Below are 15,462 nucleotides of genomic sequence, written 5' to 3' on the forward strand. Positions count from 1 at the left end.
ATTCAAAATTTTATTAAATATTGAAAACTATCTTTACATGTAATTAGAAAAAAAAATTATGATTCACATTTTTTAAGTGACTCACAATTGCAAAAAGTCCAGGATAGCTAACATATTTCATGAGCTAGTCCCAAAACAAACATTTTATGATATATATATATATATTTATATATAGAAAATATAGAAAAGTTAAAAGATTTTTATTTTCAAAGTCTGATCCCTTCTACAGTCATTTTCATTAAATATCTTTCAATTTATTTCTAACCCTTATGAATTTGTCAAATAAGAAGAAACCATGCTTCTGAACTGGTTCTTATACCACAATTCAATTTTTATTGCTGAAAAAATAATATTTTTAACATGATTCTTTGCTAATGACATCCTGGAATGCATAAACATTTATCTTGTGATGGGAATTATTTCTTCTACCTACTGGTTTTTAGAAGTCAAAATCCTCAAGGATTACCCAGAAAGCCAATTCTAACACTTTAAAAAGCATTAAAGATCTTTCTTCGTGTTTCTTTTCACTCTTCTACCTGGAGATCTGAAAAGCATTCTTGGTCCTAGAGACCACAAAATTCGTTTAGTTTTCCTATTTAAAGAACCTACTGATCTACTGACATTCCTATTTGGCCTTTTGGAAGGGGGAAGAAAACCACAATCTGTTAGATTTTCTGTACTTGTTGCCAATTCCTTCTCAGATAATTTAGCCATATCTTGTTGGGGAGGAACAACACTGTTTCTATTAACCCACTTATGTTTCTTTTTTATCATCTTAGTGGTATCTATATCCTGACACTCTATCTTTAGGTCACTGTTACTACTTAACTCTTTCAGATGAACCACATTTGAAGAAACCTTTAAGGCTACCTGGGAGGCAATGTGGTTGCTTCCATTAACAACTTTTTTCCTATTTTTTGTGACCAATTTAGAGGTTCCTATGACATTACTTTCTGGTTGGGGGGAAACAAGAGGATGTGCTGGCAATCTTTTGACAGCAGGAGTTTCTGAATAAGCTGACTGAAGTGTAGTGTCCAAGTTTTTCTTTTGCTGTTTCTTGGTTTCTATCTTCTTACAAGTATCTTTTTTCCTGTTTTTGCTGATGACTGGCGTCACCACTTCAAGGTCTGTCAATTCTTGATTTTTTTCATGCTTTTGGGTCTCTGTTTCATCATTCTTATTCTCCTGGATGCCATCTGATACTTTTCCAACTTTTGGTTCTTGAACCTTTTTTCTTTTACATGGTCTCCCTGAGGTATCATTTTGAGAATTTAAGGGAATAGCTGTATCAGATATATCTTTCTCATATGGAAAAGAAGAATCTGTATTCATATGCTTCCTTTTTTTCATCTCTTTTCTCTTTGTAGTTCTTGACTTGTCTTTCTCAAAAGGCACATCTGTCTCTATATTCTGCTTTTCATCTTTTTTCCCTGCAAAAATGACAAGAAAGAAGACAAAAATATATCTAGTGGTTATATATCATTTCAAATCAACAACTATTTATATGTTGGCTACATATCATGTCAGAGTGTGACTGAATGAAAAAGCATTTATTACACACTTAGTATGTGTAAAGCATTAAATGAGAATATAAAGAGGAAATAGTTCCTGCTCTCCACAATAGTGCAGAGCAGATGGAAAGTTTGAAGAATCCTAAGAGTGCAGCTATGGGGCAGAAATCAAGGACTTAAAATTCCTTAAGTCACAAAAGTAGATCAAATGACAATGCGAACTATCTTATCAGATGGAATAGAATTATTGACTCCCATTTTCACCTAAGCCCTGTGAGTAGCCATTAGACAAAAAGGAAGGAAGAAGAATGTCTCCAGTCATCTAGCTCTTGAAGATGAAAGTCTGGAGCAAAATCAGTAATAAATAAACTTGAATTTGGCATTACTATATTAAACCAGGTTCAATTTCAAGAAGAAATTTGTTAGTGATGCAGCAGAGATTGCAGAGGGCACAATAAAAGTATGAGGGTAAAGGAAGACTAAAAAAGTATAGCTAAAGGAAAGAAAACAGGATTAAGTACAAGGTAAAAAGATTTCTTCATCAACATAACAGTGAATCACCATATGGATTTTTATGTGTGTGTGTGTGTGTGTATATATATATATATATATATATATATATATTTTTTTTTTTTTTACTGAGGCAATTGGGGTTAATTGACTTGCCCAGGGTCACACAGCTAGGAAGTGTTAAGTGTCTGAGGTCAAATTTGAACTCAGGTCCTCCTGACTTCAGGGCTGGTGCTCTATCCACTGTGCCACCTAGCTGCTCCATATGGATTATATTTTTAAAAGACTATATAATCAAGACTGTAAAAACTTAAGTCATCATAGTTTTGAGGATGCCACTGAGAATAGGGACCTGACTTAGAATCAGTTAAATCATCAACTTAAGTAAGCATTTTATTAAGAGATTACCTATTAAGTAAAAAACAATGAGGGGTAAAAAGAGATGAGCTTATCAGGAATTAGTGCTAGGCCTTCATAAATGATATTGAGGATCTAGAAAGAGGTGATCTGACGTATTAATTTGTTAATATCTAGTATTAAGAAAGGATGTTAGTACTCAGTTGATTTAGAAGGTGTTAACACTTTAGTGAAGAACAGGAAACATTTATCATACTAAACTTTAATATCCTGAAAACTATTCCTGCTATTATTCTACTAACAAAATAACTATTTTAATTAGGCTTCTCAGGTACCAGGACAGCAAAAATTTTCCACCAGCTTTATTGTCTGTGTGACAAATACAATTTTAAGCTCTAATAATTTAGCTGAAAATTGCACTAAGACTTCTGGGACACATACATATATATCATTACTGACCTATTATGTTAGGCTAATGTGAATCTGGTTAATAAGAATTCTTCTCCATAGAAGTACTGATATTTTAAAAGTCAAGGTCATAGACCTTCAAAAATTAAGGACATACACTAGTGGGTCTGTATCCCAAAGATTTAATAAAAAAGGAAAAAGGACCCACATGTGCAAAAATATTTAGAGTAGAAATTGAGTGGATACTGATCAGTTGGGGAATGGCTGAATAAGTTATGATATATGAATGTAATAGAATATTACTGTTCTATAAGAAATAATAAGCAGGTTGATTTCAGAAAAGCCTGGAAAGACTTGCATGAACTGATGCAGAGTGAAGTGAACAGAACCAAGAGAACATTGTACACAGTAACAGCAAGATTATGTGATGATTAACTGTGATGGACTTGGCTCTTCTTAGTAATGAGGTGATTCACAGCAATTCCAATAGACTTGAGATGGAAAATGCCATCTGCATCCAGACAGAATTCTAGAGAAGGAATGTGAATCAAAACACTGTATTTTCACTTTCTGTTTGTTGTTTGCTTTTTCTTTGTCATGTTTTTTCCCCTTTTGGTCTGATTTTTCTTATACAACATGACACACATAGAAATATATTCAAAAGGTTTGTAAATGTCTAACGTATATCAGATATCCTGCTATCTTGGGGAGGGAGGAAATAAGGGAAGGAGGGAGAAAAATTTGGAACACAAAATCTTGTAAAAATGAATATTAGAAACTGTATGTGTGCTTAGAAAAATAAAATACTATTAAGGGGGAAAAAACCAAACTAGGAACCTGGAAGCTCTATGGTAATCAACTATCTCAGTAGGTCAGACTTAATTACAACTATCTAATGCACATTATCATACCTATCATCAATGAGAAAATTTTATAATAGCAGTCATCTCAACTCTCATTTGCTACTTCTCTGCATCTTGATATTTATTACAATCTTTTTGTAGCTTCCCCCCATAAATGTAATATTTCACTATCTACTAAGTGTTTTAGTAACATTTGGATATTTGGAGATTCTGGTAAGAAATCCTTCCTTTATATAAGCTGTCAATATCATGAAAAATGAAAGTTAAGGTGCAATTCTCCAAGCTCTTTCAACAGAATCACAGGCTAATGGCCTTGATAGTGAAATCTTATATTTCCCTTTGTTTGCTAACCCAGGAACTTAAAACCCAGAAGCTTAAGGCCACCTCTAACCACAAATAGCTTATCTCCAACCTTTGGAGTTGGCCTCCTACCTTTCTCTCTTTTCAATTTCGATTTTGGCAAACAAGTCTTCTTTTGTTGAAGCCTGTTCTTGTTCAACTTTTTACGCCGAGGAAGGCCATCTTGAGGGAATATGCCTGTTGGACCAAAAGTCAAGTTCAGCAGATTGCTTTCTATACACCCAATCCATCCCATCTTAACCTAAAACTTACCTTCTACATAATTATGTCCTATAATAAAATAATCTCTCTAAAGATACTAAAGTTCAATAACAGAAGACCACTTATATTGTAGTTCATGTAGCTTTTCAAGTACAATTTTAGGTCCTTACTTGGAATATTTGCTGTATATACAAACGTTTACATTCAAATCTTCAAAATCTAAGGCAAGATATGTCAAATAGAACTGGGACTACAGTCATAAATTGTTATTTCTGAGACACTGAAAAAGATTTATACCTAAACCATTAGATTTTTAAAAGCTCAGTTTTGAAAAGTAATCTAGAGGGATTCAGAGATTCAAATTAAGCTACTGAGAAAACAATTAGATCTTTTTTTTAATATTTACAAAAAATAATCAAATACTTAACAAACAAGAAATAAATCTTATATAAAACACTAAGCCTTGAAAAAGGCAGAACCAACAAACAAAGAAAATGTTTTGTTCAACATCTCATTGAAGGACTGTTCAAATTTCAAAACTTTTGGCACCTTTTTTGTTTAGTTGCATGAAATATGTCTATAGTTTTAAATTTGTGGGTTTCATTATCACCACACATAGATTTGTCCATATTAAGTTTTGATTACCCCCTTATTTACTCAATCATTCATGCATTTATTTATTTACCTTTGTTTTTGGTGACTTTGAAGTGCTCCAATTCAGTAAACAATCTTAGTTCTTTTATCCACTATGCACTTATTACATATACAGACTGTTTCCAATATAACTGAAGTAATTGTGAATATTTTTGCAGATAGTTTGTTTTCCTATTTCTTTGGTGGTTTTTTGAGGAAGGTGAGGATAAGGGATGAAAGATGCTAAAAAATTCCTATCAATAAAATCACTGGGTTTGAAAAATTATGATAGTTTTTGCAACTTATACCATTAATGTTATAATGATCACCAAAATATAGTCTGTAGGGTATTTTACTCATTATACAGTTAAGTCAGTCAGTCACCAAACACATTATATAAATGCTTACTTTGCCCAAGGCACTTGGTTAAATACAGAAACCACAAAGAAAAAAGAAATAGTCCCTGTCTATGGGTTCCACATAATAACAGGAGAAACAACATGTAATTAGGAAGTTATACACAGACAAGGAGAGAAAGATATAAAGGTAATCTGAAAGTGGAAGTAATTAATTGCCAACTGTGGAAATTTGAAAAGGCCTCTTGAAGAAGTTAAGATGATTGAGTTAAGGTTAACTAAAAATTGGAGGGCAAAGGGGCAGGTATTCCTAAACCTGGAGTACAGCAACTATCAAGACTTGTGGAATTGTGAAATCGTAGTATCACTTTAAAGGAATATCAAGTAAACTAGATTATGTTGGTAGATCTGACTCAAGATTAGCCCAGTAATTCAGATTGAAACTCAAAATGAAGTACTATTGGGTTGTTCAATAGTCAATGAAAGGAGGTTTATTAAGCTATTGCATAAAAAAAAGATTAAATTAAAACAAGGCACCCCTGGATTCCATATGGAAATACTTTCAGCAAGGTAGGGTATGGTTACTTGGTATGGCCTTGGAGCATCCACCAAATATGAAATGCTCTAACTCCACGATGGTGGGCCTTTTATATCCTTAAGTAATCTCAAAGCCATATTAATACAGCCAAAGATTGTCAGAAAGCTTTTCAGGATCAAATTATTGTCTCTAGCTTGTTCTAATTAATATTTTGTTTTAGAAACAAATTCTGAACAGATAACCCAATAATTTTTTCAGTACTAATGGATTGCAGAGTATATTTCTTTCTTGACCTAGAAATAAGAACTAAACGCTTTGCCAAGGAAATGTCCAAAAGGACACTTTTGCAAAGACAAAAAGTACATACTATTTTCCACAAAGAAGCAATTTAAAGAGTAGCAGCAATCTTTTTTTTTTAAAGTAATTTTTCTCAAAGAAGGGATCTATTACTTTTGCACCACTTAATCCTTACCTTCAGCAAGGCTCTGGAACCTGAAAAAGAAAAAAAAAAAAAAGTCATTATCTTCAGAATAGTGAAACAGCACTACATTCTCACATAACATAGCATCTCAAACCACTAGCCAGATAGACCTTCCTAGAATTTTCATTATTTAACTATACTGTCTATGGGAAAATAGCAAAAACTGTAAGTTTTGTTTCAAAACAAGCAATTTTTAAGAATTTAAGAGATTGGATCTCCCTATCTCACCCAGGCTAGAAATGCAATAGCCTTACCCAATCCTGATCAGTATGAAAGCTTTGACCTGCTTTTCAACCTCCTAGATCCATCCCTCTTGGTCCTCCCCACACCCACCCACACCCTACTCTCAGAGGGTTCAATAAATTGATTCAAGACTTAGTGCAGATCCCTAAATTTGCTTCAGTCCTAAGAATTCCCAAACAATCTACTAACTTGCCCCTGTCTCCTCTAGTAACAGATTCCAGACATATGTCAACATAACTAGCCTCATCAAGCATTACACTCTACCCAACCAAAATGGCTTACATCCAGTATACTATTCCATCTCCTATCTCCGTGCCTTTGAATAAATTAGCCAGCACTGCTAAAATTTTCTCCCTCCTCTCCTTATGGAGGATAGCTTCATGCAAGGATCAATTCAATAGTCATCAGTTTCAAGAAGCCTTTCCCGATTCCCCCAATTGTTAGTAACTCCTTCATTCATTATGTTTTTATTTGGTATATTACCTGCATTTTCTTATCTGTAGCTAAATTTTAAAGCCCAGATAGAATATCTACTTGTGTATTTGCACAAATGCTTTCTGCCTGAGAAAGGCAGATAGATAGAAAAACAAATTGGTCAATCTAAGAGTCATCAATCTAGTGATTATGGTTGAATGAATTCATGGGAGTTGACAAAAGAGAATATAGAGAAAATTGTTCAAAGGACACAGACCTGGGATAAACCCATACATAGGGGACAGACAGAAATGATCCAGGAAAGAAAACCAGAAGAAGCAGTAGGACAAGAAGAAAATAATGTCAAAAATCCTCTCTACCATCTAGCAAGTTAGTCAATTCAGAGAATAGGTTTCACTCACTACAAATATAAAGCTTTTCACAAGGAGGGGTAAAAAGAATGGTCCCAAAGTACCCAGATAGTCAGGAAGATAGCAGAAGAGCAATTCTAACCTGTTTCCAAAAAGTACTTACTTTCTGACCAATTTGTAGAGATGCTTCCTATTCAAGGAAGGAGTGCTTTGCCTGCTGGCCATTTCAAACAGTCTATCAGCAATTTCCTCATAGTTAAACTAAATAAAAAAAATTTTTTTTTAAACTTAAAACAAGTCAATTATTTTTTTCTGCCCCTCCCCCCCAAGTGTGAAATTACTAATATGAAAGAAACTATCCATAGCACAATGGGAGTTTTACAACAGTGCATACCAATATAATCTAGAAATAACACTAATGATACCCCAAAGATTAAAAAAAAGACCCTTATGTATAAAAAATATGTATAGCAAGCTTTTGTATAGCAGCAAAAAACTGGAAATGAAAGATTTACCTATTTACTACAGAATGGCTAAACAAATAAGACATAAATATAATGGAATATTATTGCATCTTAAGAAATGAGAAATAGGCATTTTCAGAGAAAATGGGCAAGGTCGTATTTCAACTAATACAGAATAAAGTAGAATTGGAAGAATATTTTATTTAATAATATTATACAGAAAAACAACCACCTTCTGAAAGAAATGTAACAAACTCAAGATGGACAAAGAAGATAAAAATTTTTGAACATGGCCAATGTGGGAATTTGCTTGCTAGATTATGTACATTTGTTAACATGGGTTTTCTTTTTTCTTTTTCTTTTTGGTTGTGGCAAGGAAAAAGAAAGATGGAGAAAATCAAAGTTAACTTAAAAAAATAACAAAAAGTAAGTTTTGTTTAAACCAGTGAGCACTTAATTTTACAAATTTTTTTGGTCAGGAATGCTAACTTCTCTGGACAACCTCTGACTCATGTGCCCACATTAACATGATAAGCTGTGCGCACTCACTTCATATTAAGTAGCAAATCTACTTTCTCCCATTATCTTACTAAGTGGAAGGGCAAGCAATGTCTTCTTCCACAGGAAACAAGTTTTATTAACCCCACCTAAGAGTATTCTCCCTCTTCTTCTATTCATTCATTGAAAATTCTGAATCACCCTTTATCTAACCACAACAGTTCAATGATTTTATTTCTAAAAAATAGTAATTCAGTTTTTAGCTAGAGAAACACTAAAAAAGAAATCCAATGCATTTCGCTCAGTCCTAGTTTTCTCCACTCTTTGTTATTTTTTTTAATTTATTTTTTGGAAGCTTTTTATTTCCAAAACATATGCACGGATAATTTTTCAACATTGATCCTTACATAGTCTTTTCTCTCCGATTTTCTCCTTCTCCCCAAACCCTCCCCTAGATGGTAAACAATCCAATATATATTATACATGTTAAAATATATGTTAAATTCTAACATCTACTGGTTATCCTGCCATCTGGGGGAGGGGATGGGGGGGTAAGAGATGAAAAATTGGAACAAGAGGTTTGGCAATTGTTAATGCTGTAAAGTTACTCATGCATATAACCTGTAAATAAAAGGCTATTAAATTTAAAAAAAAAATGTATATATATGTTAAATTCAATATATGTAAACATATTTATACAATTCTCTTGCTGCACATGAAAAATGAGATCAAAAAGGAAAGAAAATGAATAAGAAAACAAAATGCAAGCAAACAACAAAAAAAGAATGTTATGTTGTGATCCACATTCAGTTCCTACAGTCCTCTCTCTGGGTGTAGATAGCTAGCTCTCTTCATCACATCATTAGAACTGCCATCAATCATTTCATTGTTGTAAAAAGAGACATATCCATCAGAATTGATCATTGTATAATTTTCTTGTTGCTGTGTACAATGATCTCCTGGTTCTGCTCATTTCACTTAGCATCAGGTCATATAAGTCTCTCCAGGCTTCTCTGAAATCATCCTGCTGATCATTTCTTATAGAATAATAATATTCCATAACATTCGTATGCCATAACTTACTCAGCCAATCTCCAACTGATGAGCATCCATTCAGTTTCCAGTTTCTAGACACTACAAAAAGGACTGCAAGAAACATTTTTGCATATGTGGATCCCTTTCCTTTCTTTAAGATCTCTTTGGCATATAAGTCCGATAGAAACACTGCTAGATCAAAGGGTATTCAGAGTTTGATAACTTTTTGTATCTCCACTCTTTGGAAAAAGAAATGGGATAAAGTGTGCCAATATTTATGGTTAGAAAGTTCTATAGAAACTTAGCTTCTTCTGTCAAAAAAATCCTATTTTATGTGATTCCTTATTAAATTTCTCCTATGATGGAGTCTTTCAAACATTATTCTCTGTCCCAGCAAAAATAACCACCAAATACTGTTCTTTGATATGGGAAGAACTGGAAAGGAGAGGAATACAAGACCTCTGATTCAAAAGGGTCTCTTTACATATCAGGACTTTCTGGAACATGATCTTAAGGTGACCCCTCACAGATTTGTGGGGGGTAGTAAAGGAAATACTAACTTTGAGGTAGCCCCAAGAGCCCAAGGCAGGAAAATGGAGTACAGAAAGATAATAGGAAAAGAGTTTAAAAATAAAAAAGAAACCAACAACCATTTTCTGATTTTTAGTTCTGCTTTAAGTTGAACTCTTGACAGAAGATTCCACTTCTCAGAAGCCACTGAAAATTACATATACCAGGCCCATATTATTGTCTCCAGCTTGTTTTAATTAACCTGCTTTGACTTAAGAATAAACAAACAAAAACTGAAACCTACAACCCCACTCCTTACCCATCCACACCTTTTCTATAGTGTCCAGAGAAATAAACAGCAGGGAAATATTGAAAACTAAACAGGTAATAAAATGTGAAAAATAAATTCTCATATTGATATTCCATTACTTGCAAAGGTGAGGCAAAAGATTCTATTCTTGGCACCTGCCTGGGCAATGAGACCTCAGTGCACAAAAGCTGACCCTCCCAACATGTACCTGAAGGACACGCCCGATGTGTCCCTTTCCATTACTCTGCTTTTTCACTTTTGGTTTATCTTCGCTTGAGAAGGAATCCTTGCCTTTTTTTCCTGAAAATATAGATATTTGTGTCCTCAACAATGGTTTATTGAGAGGATATTAACTAAGTACATTATCTATGAGAACATACAAAGGCTAAGCCACAGCCAAATGGTAAAGACTACAAGACTTTTAAAGTAGAGAGATTAGTAGCACCTAAAGTGTTGTAAAAGAATGCTTATGGACATGCAAGTTGACCTAAAACTTTTTTCAAGTGAAATTCAAATAGCCAGGTAAGGGGAAAATTGGGAATTAAAACAAAGCAAGCAAGAGGAAATATTAAATACCAGATACTGAAGAGTGATTAAAAACATCGTGTTCAGGGAACATCAAGTAGGCCATTGCTTTTGGTTAAAAGGCTGCACAGAGGGGATTAATGGACAATACATTTGAGAAGATAAGCTTTGTGAATGGGAATGAGAATGGTCATTAATTTCAGGTTAAGGATTATTATACTTTATCCTTTTAGTTTCTGATAGAGGAAATGAGATGGCTAAAAGTGTTTTGGGAAGACAACTTTGAGGTTAGACTAATAGCAAGCAAAAATTACAGAGCTCTAAAGTTTGTAAAATGCTTTACATGTTATCTTATACAATCCTCACAACAACCATATGCACCAAGTGCTGTTATACAAATAAAGAAATTGAGACTAAGATCAAGTGACTTAATACAGCTTCACACAGTCTAAGACAGGATTCAAATTCAGATCTTCCTAATTACAAGTCCAATACTTTATCCCCTATCACCTCAATGCCTATCTCTTATTACTGGCCTTACCTCCTCTCCTGATTAATTCTAGAGCATCTCTACCTGAATGACCCAAATTCATTCAGACTCAGTATATATCCAAATTAAATTTGTCATTATAAAGCTGAGCTGTCTAGTTTCAAAATTTTATCATTATTAACTCTTTCCCCTTTCTCCCATCCAGCATTGCCAAATCCTACTAATTTTGTTGCAACATCTTGCATCTACACCCTTCTCTCCATTTACATTAATTGTAATCTAATTCAACCCCTTAACATTTCTTAATCTGCATATTATAAGGGCTCCCTGTTCTTTCATAAGGACCTCCTCTATCCAATATATTCTTCTGCACAGCAGCAAAAATAATTCTAAATCAGAAAGAGTGATGTCACTGGTCTACCCTAATTTAAAAAAAAACAAAACTCCAATAAGTTTCTTCAACAGCCTAGCATTTAGCACTTTCTACAATCTGTCTAACCCACTTTCTTATTTCACTTCATTTCCCCTTCATAAATCCTGTATTTTAATCCACTCTGATCAACAATTCTCTTGCCTTTTTGTTATATATAAGGGGCATAACATCTTGACTCAAAAGTCTCACATAATAATCATTAATACACAACAATCAATAATATTGCTAGCTTGATATTATCTAGGCAAGGGATCCTTAATTCTTCTGTCATGGGACCACTTGGGCAGTGTGCTAAAGCCTCCAGACCTTTCTCAAAATATTCTAAAATGCATAATATAAAATAAATAGGAAGACACGGGAACCCCTACAATGAAGTACAATAATAAACATTTATTAAGGGCCTCCCTGTACCTGGCACTGTGCTAAAAATACAAGGCTAACTCAGTATGGATTTGTTATAATCTAGTCAAAGCAAAATGTAAACAGTTGAGGCAGTTAGGCCTTTCTGTTACAGTAAAGTAAATTTAACTGAAAGCCGGGTTATTAGACCTCTTAACCGTATATCCAAATGTACAGCTGCTGGACAGTTCTTACCAAGACAAGACAAACTAAACCAGAAGTTCTTGACAGTTCTAGTAATGCTCCAGCCTAAAGAAGCCATAATGAAGGGCTGAAGAAAAAAATACTTAAAAATCACCAAATTGAAAAAAAAAAAAAAATTACAAAAGAGATGTAAATAATCAATGTTGGAGGGATTGTGAGTTCTTAGCTACATAAGTTTATATAATGTGCATGGAGCTGTGAATTAGTAAAGGCATTTTAGAAAGCAATTTGCAATTATATTTAAATTAAAAAAACACGATAAATACAAAGAAGCATGAAAAGAACTATAAACTGATAGAGTGAAGTTATCTGAGTCAAGAAAGCACAATTACTACACCAATTTAAAAAGGAAAGAAGCACATTACAAAACAATTGAAGGAATGTTACAAAATTACAAAGAACAAGTGCATCCTTAAAGAACAGAATTATAAGAAAATACCACCACCATACATCACCACCTCCTCATATGCGGGAGGTGGGAGGGAGTGGAAGGCACAGATATTGCATATATTTTCATATTTGGGGGATATATTGATCAGTTTTACTTTTTTCTCTTTCTCTTCTTTGAAAAAAAATTTTGGCATGGTTCTTTGGGAAAGGGGAAATATAAAAACAAAATATAGCAGAAAAAATTATTTTAAAATTTAATTATATGTATTTATAGAGAGGAAGATTGAGAGCCAGACAGAGTGTTTAAATTTGTGCTAGTCTTACCTTTCTTTTGCTTCCCATGTAATCTTATGGTTGTCATATCATCTGATTCAGTTTCTAACAGTTCACTGTCTTCTTGGTTTGCATTTAATTCTCTTATTAAATCTTCAATGGCAAAGGGAGCTTGTTCCAAAATTGCATCAAAAATACCTCCAACTATATTATACAGCAAAGTAGAACTAAAAAGGAGAGATATGAACTATAAATGTGAAGCTTAAATATGATCACACCCATGTAAACTTTTGTTTAAACCCTAACTAATCACACAACTCTATGGAGTCCTGGTTATTTTCTATACTAGTACATTCCCTCACAAATGACCATTATTCCCCCCTCTTCCCACAATAATTCACATTATTTCAGAAAAACAGTGTCCAGAATGGTTCAAAAGCAATTAAAAGAATAGTCAAGACCAACAAAGACAATATGTAAACTTACTCCTTTGTCCTAGATGCGATTTTGCAGAACGGAACAACAAAGTTCAGGTTTTGATCTGCAGTAAGCTATTAAAGAAAGACAATAAAAGCTGTTTAAGTGAAGTTTAAAAAACAGAAGAGATAACCCCAAGGCTCATATCTAAGTCCTCCTTACCTCTTCTGCTCCTACTTTAGTTAGTTCTTCTAAGTATATGTCAATAAAGTGAGACTTTATGCCACAAGGTGCCTGACTGTCTGGGTGCAAAATTTCTTTCATTAGGATATCCAGTAGTAGTTCAACCTGACTGGGGGAGGCAGAAGGAGGATGGCAGAAAAAGAACCCATTATTAAAATTAAAAAGTTAATTTTCTTTCCTTGCATTCAAATCATGTCAGTTAATCAAGAAAAAATTATTAAAATAAAGTCAAAGATAGGTTTTTAAAAACACTACTAAAATGGTAACATTTAATCATAAAAAAATTCTAAAGACCAAAAAAGCAAGAGTCTCACTAAGAGACTCAAATCAAATTTCTTATTTCCATTCTATTGTAAAGAATCATATTAATATAATACTTAAATGAACCCACACTTTTAGTACTTTAAGGTTCACAAGCCCCTTTCCTCACAATAATCCTGAATTAAGACGAATCACACATTTAAGAAATTAAAATACTATTCTGCCTATATTCTAAGATTTAATTTAAAATTTAGAAAATGCTAAAATAACACATCCATCAACTTATCTAAGTCATTGCTAGAGTTTTCTTCAATTTAGTCTTGAAATACACACAGCAAAAGTATAAATATTAACTATGGAAATGCGCAACTTACTAAATGCAAAAAAAAAAAAAAAAAAAAAGCCAACCTTCTGTGAAGCATTTCCTGATTCCTGAAGCCAAAAGTGTTTAATTTCTCCTCAAATGTTCCCAGAGTACTCTGTCTAGTAAGGCAACTAGCCAGTGGATAGAGTACCAAGCCTAGAATCAAGAAGACTTTTCTTCCTGAATTCAAATCTGGCCTCAGACACTTAGTAGCCTGTGTGATTCAGAGCAACTCACTTAACCTTATTTGTCTCAGTTTCCTTATCTGTAAAATGAGCTAGAGAAAGATGAGATGAAAGAAAGAGATGATAAACTACTCCAGTCTCTTTGCGAAGAAAACTCTAAAATAGGATCTCAGAGTTGAATACAATTAAAATGTTATATTACTTGGGATGACCTATAAAATTTGCATGATTTAATTTTGTGATATAATGAATGGTTGTGTAAGTGTAATTTTATCAATATTAGGTTGACCAATATAAGTCTGAAAATTGACCAAAATGAATCTAAATTGAACTATTATCCCCACCATTAGTTAATTAAGTCCATTCACTTCTAGATTTTGTGCCATAAACAAGTGCTTCATTATACCCCTTGTTCTAGTTTTAATTCTGTGGTTTTTAAGAAAGGAAGTATATAAAACTTGTAGCTCTTAAAGAGGACATTTCAAAGACTATTTGAGATATTACAGTAACTGTTAGTATATATAAGTTAAGTTTTTCAATGAATCATTCAAGTCCAAGATAAAAAAGGACAAACCCAAAGCACAAAAGAAAATATGATTGAAAAAGAGAAATACAAAAAAGTGAAAAATTATTTTAAACCAGCCTGATTAATTCCTCAAAAAACAAATGGGTTATAGATTCCTTAACAGTGCGGAGTAGATTTCTTGAAGTTCAAAGCAAGACTATCAAGAGCAGTTTAAAAAAAATTAAATAAACTGCTAATCATTGTTATAAAGCAATGCACAATTTTGTCCCAGTAAATTTGTATATTATCATGGCATATTTAATTGTCATATTCCTTCCTCCAGTCCCAAAAGAAGGTAAGCTTTTTGAGGGCAATTCCTGGTGTCCCTTTTTATCTTTATATGAAGAGTGTCTAGCATGTCCTTTACACACATGTAACACAACACTTAACTTGTTGAACTGAATATAAAGTTAAGAATCCTTTCCTAACCCAATGAGACTTTTCCCAGTATAACAAAAGCCAGGCACATGAACTCATCAGAAGAGATGTAGTTTTGAATCCTCCATCACTTAATTAGGGCAAGTCATTTCATCTTTTGGAATCCCAGTTTCTCCATTTTGAAAAGAGGATTTTTTTTTTTTATTACCTGACATAATTGTTAAACGAAATAAAGAATTTTCTTAGTTCCTTACCATATTACATTAAAGAAA

The 15,462-nt window shown here is 33.3% G+C and overlaps 1 protein-coding gene across 1 annotated transcript in view; it reads right to left on the reverse strand.

The window, feature by feature from the left end:
* Positions 1 to 310: 310 nt before the first annotated feature.
* The window catches only part of RRP1 (ribosomal RNA processing 1), a 28,794-nt gene continuing 13,642 nt past the window's right edge, over positions 311 to 15,462 (reverse strand). Inside the window, exons 6-13 of the mRNA XM_031959213.1 lie at positions 13,417 to 13,546; positions 13,264 to 13,328; positions 12,829 to 13,004; positions 10,272 to 10,363; positions 7,410 to 7,507; positions 6,210 to 6,229; positions 4,082 to 4,186; positions 311 to 1,430 (exon numbers count right to left, since the gene is read on the reverse strand). Of these exons, the coding sequence (XP_031815073.1) occupies positions 499 to 1,430; positions 4,082 to 4,186; positions 6,210 to 6,229; positions 7,410 to 7,507; positions 10,272 to 10,363; positions 12,829 to 13,004; positions 13,264 to 13,328; positions 13,417 to 13,546 (1,618 nt within the window). The 3' untranslated portion in view covers positions 311 to 498. The remainder of the gene's footprint in view (positions 1,431 to 4,081; positions 4,187 to 6,209; positions 6,230 to 7,409; positions 7,508 to 10,271; positions 10,364 to 12,828; positions 13,005 to 13,263; positions 13,329 to 13,416; positions 13,547 to 15,462) is intronic.

Source organism: Sarcophilus harrisii, chromosome 3, assembly GCF_902635505.1.
Source record: "Sarcophilus harrisii chromosome 3, mSarHar1.11, whole genome shotgun sequence".
Lineage (NCBI taxonomy): Eukaryota > Metazoa > Chordata > Mammalia > Dasyuromorphia > Dasyuridae > Sarcophilus > Sarcophilus harrisii.